Raw genomic sequence first — 11,747 nt, 5'->3', positions numbered from 1 at the left:
GGGTTACGACTAGCAGTGTTGGGTAAATTCTCTCATGGAAAGCCAGTGATCAACGAATTACGCAAAGTTATACCTCTACAATGTGAGGTGAAAGGTGCATGTTTTATATGACTTATTGAAGACAATCATGTGCTAATCAGGTTGTCATTATTGGAGGGCTATGTTTATCTACTTTCAAAGCCAGCCTTTATTTGAAGGCACAAGGTGATATGTGGCAGATGCGATGCACTAAGTGGAATCCATGGTGTAAACCTAATGAAGAAATTCTCATTGTAGTTGCATGGATTAGCTTCCCAGAGTTGCCACAAAATTTTTTTGCTAAGGAATTTGTTTTTTCACTTGCAAGGGCAGTAGGTAATCCATTTTATATTGATTTGGCTACCCAGAATGGCACAAGACCTAGTTGTGATAAAGTTAAGGTGAAAGTAAATTTACTTGCAAAACTCCCTCAAAGGATTAAGATTGTGGAAGAAGAAGATGAGAATAGGCCGGAGGAGTCTACATGGATCAAGATTAAATATGATTACTTGCCAAAATATTGTAAGACATGTAGAAAGCAAGGGCATAATGAAGTTGAATGCTGGATAATTCATCCAGAATTACATCAAAGGTATGATGACAAAAGGAGGAGCAAACAACAGGAAAAGATGAAGTAGGTACGACAGCTAACTCAACTAAAGTTTTGTCAAGTGGTAAAGTAGTAGGTAAACCAATCACTAATAAGGCAAAGAAGTAATTGATGCAAACAAGAAAGAATAAATATCATCGAGATAATAGGGGTCATATAATTGACAATGTAAAGGAGAAATAAGCTGACAATGGGAAGGGAAAGACCAAAGTTGATGCAGTAGCAACGCAGAACAAATTTGATGCATTAGAAGTGGAAGAATATGATCAAACTATATTGAGGATTACTGAGGGTAAATGAGAAGACAAGGGCAATGACAAAAAGAAGGAACAAGGGGATAATCAAGCAAAGAAAGTGCATGAGAGGGAGAAGGTGCAAAATTCTGAAAAATCTAGCCCTAATCCTAATGACATTGGGATTACAACCGGGAAAGAAGGAATTCCTAATCCTATTGGAGGAGGGATTCAAAAGCTTGAAGAACTAAAGTGTGTGAAAAAAGAAGCAGTGGAAAAGGTACTGGCCAATGAGAAAATGGAAATTCTACTCCTACTGGGATTGCCAAACATGTAGATTATGGGACTATATCAGTGGAAAAAGAAGGAATTACTATTCCTTCAGGAGAAATGAATAAGGCAGCTAGCTGGTTCCGCTCCTATATAAAAGGGAGTAGGGATGATTTAAGAAAAGAAAGAACAATATATTGGATGGCTAGAAAATTTGGTGTAGCTCGTGAAGATATAAAGGTCACTCGATGATAACTCAAAGGGAATTGAAATAGCTGACACCAACACTGATGCAAGGAAAACATGGGGAGAAGAAGTTGAGGAGTTGGAGATCACCAATGCAGCTGATACGATTATCAATGACCATAACATAGATGACACTCCACAAGAACAAATGGAATGTGCTATTGAAGTCCTAGCTACAGGAAATATTGGCAGTCCTAAAACTATGATTGATGCTAGTCTAAGTTCTAAGTTGAAGCAATCAGTTCCACCAACTAGGGGTGATAAAGGATCATCAAAAGAAGCTGGAATCAAGATGGATCAGCTACTGCAACATTAGCCAAGAAACTGGTTAATGGAATAGTAAAATCTAGGAATTCTAGTGAGATTTTGGCAAATTTTGATGAAGTTCTGAAATATCTTTCAAGGAAGGAGCAGGTTGAGAATGTCTATTTGGAGGTATTGAAGTATACAATGGGATCAGATCACCAAACAGTAGATGGGTAGAATAGTGATTCCAATTGAACATTAGTTCCTGGGAATTCTGCTACAGTGAACCTTAGTTTTGGTTCTATTTATGATTTGCAACTTAAGATGATGTAGGAGAAGCTGGGGAGTATGGAGAACAAGTCTGAGTTATTTAAGGAGGCAACAATGATGGCACATGATCAGATTGAGCAAGCCATTGTACCCAGGGAATCAGGGACAATTGAGACAATGCCTAGGGCATGTTCAGGCACTGATCAGATTATGCAGCTGTACCTCAATGTACCAAAGTCACAATTGCAGAACTTACACGACATTGTCATACACAATGTAACACCTGTAGATAAATTTTTCTTGGATAAACAACAAATAATAGAAGAGGGAGATGATGAATCAATTGTTGGCAATATTAAATAAATGGCTTGAGAGGCAGATTTATCACCTAAAACCAGTGCAAAGGGAAGCAAGAAATCAAATAAGCAGAATTAGAATAAGGAATTGCTACAACCACCAAGAATCATGCCCATGAGGGCAACCTCACAAACTAAGTAATGATGATCAAGACACTGATCTAGAACATAAGGTCTGTGAATACACAACTGACCTTTCCTAGAGTGATCAACATGCAAAGGGAGCACAATTTCTTTGTCATAGCAGTGACGGAGCCATTTCAAAAGAAACAAGTCACACAAAGATATAGGAAAAGGTTGAATATGGAGACAACTTTTTCAAACACTAATGGGAAGATTTGGTTGTTTTTTTTATGCTGTGGTGGAATGGAAATTGGTTATTGATATTGAGCAACAGGTACCTGTCAAAATATTTCATCATGACTTTGGGCAACACATTATGATGGCCTTCGTTTATGCAAAATGTTCTGCATTAGAGAAACTGGAATTGTGAGATACTTTATATTACATTGCAAATGATATGGAGCTGCCTTGACTAGTAGGAGAGAATTTTAATGTGATATTACATGAAGATGAGAATATAGGGAGATTGCCAGTACACCATCCTGAATATGTTGATTTTGCCTTCTATGTAAACTCATGTGGATTGTTTGATCAAGGGAACAAAGGCAGTCCATTTACATGGTGGAATGAAGACCCAATGTTGAGTGTATATTAAGAGATTGGACAAGATTTTTGTGAACTTTCCATTTCAGAATATGATGCCAACAATTGAAGTGGAACATTTGATAAGAACTGGATCAGATCATGCCCTATTACTCATGACATGTGGGGAGTAGACCACAAATTTTGTCAAACCATTCAGATTCTTGAATTTCTGGACAAAACATGCTACATTTATGGAGGTGGTGAGACGGAATTGGACTGCTGATTTTATTAGAGATCCATTCCTAATGTTTAAGAAAAAATCAAGAGGGTGAAGGCAGTATTGTCTAAATGGAGTAGGATACATTTGGTGACATCTTAAAAAAGTTGGCTATATTGGAAGATATTGTTAGGATAAAGGAGATGTTGTTTGAGGAGGAACCTACTATAGAGAATAGAATATTTCTTCAGAAAGCTCAATCAGAATTGAAGAAGTACTTGAGTATAGAAGAGCAATACTGGAAGCAAAAAGGTGGAATGACATGGTTTGTTGAGGGTGATAGGAACACTAGTTTCTTTCACAACCATGTTAATGGCAAGAGGAAGAAGCTACAATTGAAAAGGATTCATAATGGAGATGGAGCATGACTTAAAGATTAAGAGCAGATGGATAATGCAGCAATTGAATTCTATCAAAGACAGTTCTCAAAGGAGGCAGATCCTACTGATTTTTCTATGCTTGACAATGTCCCAGCTATGGTGACCATGGAGAAGAATTTGGAGCTATGTAGATTCCCAACATTTGAAGAGGTCAAGGCTGCAGTTTTAGAATCAAGTGGAGATAGTGCTAGTGGTCCAGATGGATTCACTAGACCTTTGTTTTTATCAAACATGCTGGGAGGTGATATGCTATGATATTCACAATATGGTGCTTTATTTCTATGGAGATGCATCATTGCCAAAGTACATTACTCACACTAATTTGGTGTTGCTGCCAAAGAAGCCAAGTTCCAGACATTCTCGGACTTAAGACCAATAAGTCTGAGTAATTTCATCAACAAAGTGGTTTCAAGAGTTATTCATGACAAATTGGAGAAATTCCTGCCTAACTATATATCTCCTAACCAGTCTAGTTTTGTGAAAGGAAGGAGTACCTTTGAAAACATCCTCCTCACATAGGAAAAAGGAATTCAAGGGTTTAAGGTGAGGACCATAGGACACAAGTACAATTTTAAGAAAGTGTTTGGAGAAAAATCCCAAAAAGGATCTTTTATCTTTTGGGGTTTATTTTAAATAGGAAAAATGTACTACCATTTGTGTATTATGCACAAACCAAAACACAGATATAAGGTTCTATTACTTAACTATGTTAGTTAATTATATATTATTTTATTAATTTTTCATTTAATTAATTAATATAATTTAATGCATGCACTAGATCTATTAAAGTTTTTCCTTGAGGTTATTTGCGAAGCTTATTTAAAAAGAAAACATGAAAAAAAGTACGATCTCTTATATATGGCATGGACCACAAATAGTCATTCAAGTTTACAAAAATAATTTTTACTTATCTATATTACTTTTGAAACTTATTTACCCTTAATAGTGAAGTTTTACCTTATTTATATGTTGATACATTATTTACCTGTTATATACAAACAAGTTTTAAATGAGTATTTTTAATTGTAGCCTTTTAATGTGGAATCAAATAATAAATGGACGACCTCTTCATCTCTCTCTCTCAATATATATATATTCTTTTTCTGACATATTGTTTCTTCTTTGGGTCTCTATGTTTCTCTTCTCTTTTCTAGTCTTCTTTTTCTTTTCTTCTTATGAGAACTCAATAATAGATTTGAATACTTAGAAGCAGTTTTTTAAAGTTTGGCAAAAGATTTTGAAATCTAGGAGCCCTAGCAGCTCAACCGAGTTGCGATTCTGCGAAGACTACGTAAAGCTTCGCGAACTCTTTCATGGCTTTGCCGGCCGCTGGCCAGCCACCGGATGGGGTTGGTCAGTCGCCCACTCCTCCCTCACAGCCTTCTAAATCCATTTCACCCACAAATCCAATCCAAAAATACGCTGATCTCTTACAACCAAAATCATTAAATACTCCCATGCAAACCCTAGCCGTCGTTCCTATAAAATCAGTGGAGTATTTACATGGAGAGCCTGTCATATGCTGGAAAAAGGAAGAAGTGAAATAATCCATCGTTAAACAAGGGTTGCGACTAGCAGTGTTGGGTAAATTCTCTCATGGAAAGCCAGTGATCAACGAATTGCGCAAAGTTATACCTCTACAATGTGAGTTGAAAGGTGCATGTTCTATAGGACTTATTGAAGACAATCATGTGCTAATCAGGTTGTCATTATTGGAGGACTATGTTCATCTACTTTCAAAGCCAGTCTTTATTTGAAGGCACAAGGTGATATATGGTAGATGCGATGCACTAAGTGGAATCCATGATGGAAACCTAATGAAGAAATTCCCATTGTAGTTGCATGGATTAGCTTCCCAGAGTTTCCACTAATTGTTTTTGCTAAGGAATTTATTTTTTCACTTGCAAGGGAAGTAGGTAATCCACTTTATGTTGATTTGGCTACCCAGAATGGCACAAGACCTAGTTGTCATAAAGTTAAGGTGGAAGTAAATTTACTTGTAAAACTCCCTCAAAGGATTAAGATTGTGGAAGAATAAGATGAGAATGGGCCGGAGGAGTCTAAATGGATCAAGATTAAATATGATTACTTGCCAAAATATTGTAAGTCATGTAGAAAGCAAGGGCATAATGAAGTTGAATGCTGGATAATTCATCCAGAATTACATCAAAGGTATGATGACAAAAAGGAGGAGCAAACAACAGGAAAAGATGAAGTAAGTACGATAGCTAACTCAACTAAAGTTTTGTCAAGTGGTAGGTAAACCAATCACTAATAAGTCAAAGAAGGAATTGATGCAAGCAAAAAGAATAAATATCATCGAGATAATAAGGGTTATATAATTGACAATGTAAAGAAGAAAGAAGCTGACAATGGGAAGGGAAAGACCAAAGTTGATGCAGTAGCAACGAAGAACAAATTTGATGCATTAAAAGTGGAAGAATATGATCAAACTATATTGAGGATTACTGAGGGCAAAGGAGAAGACATAGGCAATGAAAAAAAGAAGGAACAAGGGGATAATCAAGCAAAGAAGGTGCATGAGAGGGAGAAGGTGCAAAATTCTGGAAAATCCAGCCCTAATCCTAATGACACTAGGATTACAATCGGGAAAGAAGGAATTTCTAATCCTATTGGAGGATGAATTCAAAAGCTTGAAGAACTAAGGTGTGTGAAAAAAAGAAGCAGTGGAAAAGGTACTGGCCAATGAGAAAAATAAAAATCTACTCCTACTGGGATTGTCAAACATGTAGGTTATGGGACTAGATTAGTGGCAAAAGAAGGAATTACTAATCCTTCAGGAGAAATTAATAAGGTAGCTGGTTCCGCTCCTATAGAAAAAAGGAGTAGGGATGATTTAAGAAAAGAAAGAACAGTATATTGGATGGCTAGAAGATTTGGTGCAGCTCGTGTAGATATAAAGGTCACTACTAATTCTTCATGTCAAGAAATTTTCTCACAAACACTTGATGATAACTCAAAGGGAATTGAAATAGCTGACACTAACACTGATGCAAGGAAAACATGGGGAGAAGAAGTTGAGGAGTTGGAGATCACCAATGCAGCTAATATAATTATCAATGACCATGACATAGATGACACTCCACAAGAACAAATGGAATGAGCTATAGAAGTCCTAGCTATAGGAAATATTGGCAGTCCAAAAACTATGATTGATGATAGTCTAAGTTCTAAGTTGAAGCAATCAGTTCCACCAGCTAGAGGTGATAAAGGATCATCAAAAGAAGCTGGAAATTAAGATGCATCAGCTACTGCAACATTAGCTAAGAAACAGGTTAATGGAACACTAAACTCTAGGAATTCTGGTGAGATTTTGGCAAATGTTGATGGGGTTCCGAAATATCTTTCAAGGAAGGAGCAGGTTGAGAATGTCTATTTGGAGGTATTGAAGTATACAATGGGATCAGATCACCAAACAGTAGATGGGTAGAATAGTGATTCCAATGGAACATTAGTTCCTGGGAATTCTGCTACAGTGAACCTTAGTTTTGGTTCTATTTAGGATTTGCAACTTAAGATGATGTAGGAGAAGCTGGGGAGTATGGAGAACAAGTCTGAGTTATTTAAGGAGGCAACAATGATGGCACATGATCAGATTGAGCAAGCCATTGTACCCAGGGAATCAGGGACAATTGAGACAATGCCTAGGGCATGTTCAGGCACTGATCAGATTATGCAGTTGTACCTCAATGTACCAAAGTCACCATTGCAGAACTTACATGATATTGTCATACACAATGTAGCACCTGTGGATAAATCTTTCTTGGATAAACAACAAATGGAAGAAGAGGGAGATGATGAATCAACTGTTGGCAATTTTAAACAAATGGCTAGAGACCCAGATTTATCACCTAAAACCAGTGCAAAGGGAGGCAAGAAATCAAAGAAGCAAAATTAGAATAAGGAATTGCTACAACCACCAAGAATCATGCCCCGGAGGGCAGCCTCACAAACAAAGTAATGATGATAAAGACACTGATCTAGAACATAAGGTATGTGAATACACAACAGGCCTTTCCTAGAGTGATCAACATGCAAAGGGAGCACAATTTCTTTGTCATAGCACTGACAGAGTCATTTCAAAAGAAACAAGTCATACAAAGATATAAAAGAAGGTTGAATATGGAGACAACCTTTTCAAACACTAATGGGAAGATTTGGTTGTTTTTTTATGCTGTGGTGGAATGGATATTGGTTATTGATACTGAGCAACATGTAACTGTCATAATATTTCACCATGACATTGGGCAACAACTTATGATGACCTTTGTTTATGCAAAATATTCTGCATTAGAGAGACTGGAATTGTGGGATACTTTATATTACATTGCAAATGATATGGAGCTGCCTTGGCTAGTAGGAGGGAATTTTAATGTGATATTACATGATGATGAGAATATAGCGGGATTGCAAGTACACCATCCTGAATATGATGATTTTGCTTTCTTTGTAAACTAATGTGGATTGTTTGATCAAGGGCACAAAGGCAGTCCATTTACATGGTGGAGTGAAGACCCAATGTTGAGTGTATCTTAAGAGATTGGACAGGATTTTTGTGAACTTTCCATTTTAGAATATGATGCCAACAATTGAAGTGGAACATTTGATAAGAACTGGATCAGATCATGCCCTATTACTCATGACATGTGGGGAGTAGACCACAAATTTTGTCAAACCATTCAGATTCTTGAATTTCTGGACAAAACATGCTACATTTATGGAGGTGGTGAGACGGAATTGGACTGCTGATTTTATTAGAGATCCATTCCTAATGTTTAAGCAAAAATCAAGAGGGTGAAGGCAGTATTGTCTAAATGGAGTAGGGATACATTTAGTGACATTTTTAAAAAGTTGGCTATTTTGGAAGATATTGTTAGGATAAAGGAGATGTTGTTTGAGGAGGAACCTACTATAGAGAATAGAATAGTTCTTCAGAAAGCTCAATCAAAATTGAAGAAGTACTTGAGTATAGAAGAGCAATACTGGAAGCAAAAAGGTGGAATGACATGATTTGCTGAGGGTGATAGGAACACTAGTTTCTTTCATAACCATGTTAATGGCAATAAGAAAAAGCTACAATTGAAAAGGATTCATAATGGAGATGGAGCATGATTTAAAGATTAAGAGCAGATGGCTAATGCAATAATTGAATTCTATCAAAGACAGTTCTCAAAGGAGGGAGATCCCACTGATTTTTCTATGTTGGACAATGTCCCAGCTATGGTGACCATGGAGCAGAATTTGGAGCTATGTAGATTTCCAACATTAGAAGAGGTTTTAGAATCAAGTGGAGATAGTGCCAGTTGTCCAGATGGATTCACTGGATTTTTTTATCAAACATGCTAGGAAGTGATATGCTATGATATTCACAATATAGTGCTTCATTTCTTTGGAGGTGCATCATTGCCAAAGTCCATTACTCACACTAATTTGGTGTTGCTGCCAAAGAAGCCAAGGGTCCAGATATTCTCGGTCTTAAGACCAATAAGGCTGAGTAATTTCATCAACAAAGTAATTTCAAGAGTTATTTATGACAGATTGGAGAAATTCCTGCCTAACTATATATCTCCTAACCAGTCTGGTTTTGTGAAAGGAAGGAGTATCTTTGAAAACATCCTCCTCACACAGGAAATTGTCACTGACATCAGGATGAGAGACAAGCCTGCTAATATGGTGATAAAGCTTGATATGACAAAGGCATATGATAGAGTGTTATGGAAATATTTGATGTGTGTGACAAGAAGAATAGGGTTTGCTGAACACTTTATCACTATGGTTTGGAACCCACTCTCTAATAATTGGTATTCAGTGTTGGTGAATGGACAAACATCAGGTTTCTTCAAGTCTACAAGAGGGTGAAGCAAGGAGATCCATTGTCCCCTACCTTTTTCATATTATCTGCTGAAGTACTATCGAGGTCTTTGAACAAACTGTTTGAAGATAATTTTTTTATTGGATTTGGCATGCCAAAATGGTCTGATCCTTTAAATCATTTGGCATATGCTGATGATACAATTATATTTGCCTTAGCTCATCCTCCCTCTTTGAGTAAAATTATGGCAGTATTAGGAGGCTATGAGTAGATTTCAGGACAAGTGATTAACAAATCGAAGAGCTCTTATTGCATGCATAATAATGTTGCACATGCCTTAGTCCAAGTAGTTGGTGATACTACAGGCTTTACTAGAGGGCAGTTTCCATTCACATACCTAGGGTGCCCTATTTTCTACACTAGAAGAAGGAAGGAGTACTATAATGATCTTATCAAAAAAAGTGAAGGCAAACTTACATGTTTGGAAAGGAAAATTGCTATCATTTTGAGGAAAGACAACTCTTATCACTAGTGTTCTTCAAAGCATGCTAGTACACCTACTGTCGGTTTTGAATCCTCCTAAAAATATACTGGAGCATTTGCACAAAATCTTTGCAAGATTTTTTTGGAGCACCGAGGAGGAAGGTAGAAACAGGAATTGGTCATCCTGGCAGAATCTGTGCCTACCTAATGAAGAAGGGGGCTTAGATTTTAGATTATTACAAGATGTTTCAAGAGCTCTATTTGCTAAACTTTGGTGGAGATTTAGGACCACTAAATCATTGTGGTCCAACTTCATGTGTAACAAGTATTGTAAGAAGGAGTTGCCTACTGTTGTGCAATTTAGAGGAGGGTCTTATGTATGGAAGCAAATGTTGAATGCTAGGGAAGAAGTTGAGCATGAGATCATGTGGGAGATGAAGAGTGGAACAACCAACATATGGAATGAAAACTGGACTGGACTAGGAGCTCTCTATCATGTGCTACCTCCAAATTTTCAAATAAATGAGGAGTTACAAGAGGTGGCAGAATTGAGGCAAGGAGAATCATGTAATGACTAATTAATTGATCAAAGCTTCCCTAAAGAGATTGCTGATCATATCAGACACAATGTTTATTATGATGGTAGTAAGGATTACTGGGACATACCATACTAGATGCCAACATCATCAGGTAAGTTCACTTTTAGTAGTTCTTGGCAAATTTTGAGGCATAGAGCTGATCCTAATCAGGATTTCAAACAAATGTGGACAAAAGGGTTACCATTCAAGATATCTTTCTTTTTATAGAGGTTATGGAGGCAAAAATTAGCTACTGATGATATATGGAGAAGACAAGGATAAATGGTTATGTCTAGATGTTGGTGTTGTCAGCATCCTCAGGAGGAAACATTAGAACATATATTTTTAACTAGCCCTACTGCATCAAAGGTGTGGAAGTTGTTCATGGGAGCTGCAGGGATTGTTGTGCCATTAATACAAGTAAAACAAGTGATAAGGCATTGGTGGAATGCACAATGTTGTCCAAAGTTGAAGCCAATATTTCAGGCAGCTCCAGCCATCATAACTTGGGAGTCATGGAAGAAGAGAAATGCAGGCAAACATGAAGGATTAGTGTCTAGTAATAGGGTTATCCATGAAGTCAACAAGACATTGCATCATTTAGCAAAGGTTAGGTATTCATGGTTGTCTCCTGTACCATTGTTATGGCGAGACATGATCCAGTTCTTTGAAGCTTATAAACCAATCTTGATCACTAGGAGAGTTACTTGGCAGCTCTCTCATCATGGGTGTTATAAGTGTAACACTGATAGGGCATCTAGAGGAAACCCTAGGCCTAACTCTATCGGCTTCTGTGTGAGAAATAATGCAGGTGATTTGGTGTATACTAGGGTAGTGGAATTAAGAGTGACCACAAATATTGTAGCTGGAGCAAAAGCTATACTACAAGGCTTGGAGTACTGTGTGGAACATGATCTTCACCCTCTCATATTAGAAACTGATTCTCTGGTGCTTAAGAAGGTGATTTAAGGAGAATGGGATCCACCTTGGGCTATTATTCCTGATGTGCAGAAGATTAAGGAGATGAGCGATAACTTCAATGTGATCTTTTAGCATGTGTTCAGAGAAGGCAACACAGTAGTAGATTTTATAGCTAACATTGTTTTTTCTTTTGCAGGTACCACTAAATTTCACTAATTTTCTGAACTGCCTTGTGCAGGGAGGAGGTTGATCAACCTTGATAAGTCACAAACTCCTAATCTTAGGGTTAGGATTTCCAAAAGCAGAGCCCCAGATTGATGATGCTAATAGGTTTTGTTAGAGATAGCTATGTAATTGTCACACATTGGAATAGGAGTA

General features: G+C 37.2%; 1 protein-coding gene across 1 annotated transcript; it reads left to right on the top strand.

Annotated features, from left to right (window-relative positions):
* Positions 1-9,932: 9,932 nt before the first annotated feature.
* Positions 9,933-10,448, top strand: LOC138868542 (uncharacterized mitochondrial protein AtMg00310-like). Its single transcript, XM_070146097.1, has one exon. The coding sequence runs from the start codon at positions 9,933-9,935 to the stop codon at positions 10,446-10,448; it is 516 nt and encodes a 171-aa protein (XP_070002198.1).
* The last annotated feature ends 1,299 nt before the right edge of the window (positions 10,449-11,747 follow it).

The sequence above is a fragment of the Nicotiana sylvestris genome, chromosome 5 (assembly GCF_000393655.2).
Source record: "Nicotiana sylvestris chromosome 5, ASM39365v2, whole genome shotgun sequence".
NCBI lineage: Eukaryota > Viridiplantae > Streptophyta > Magnoliopsida > Solanales > Solanaceae > Nicotiana > Nicotiana sylvestris.
Note: the sequence above shows the minus strand (reverse complement) of the source record. Positions and strands in the feature narration are given on the sequence as shown.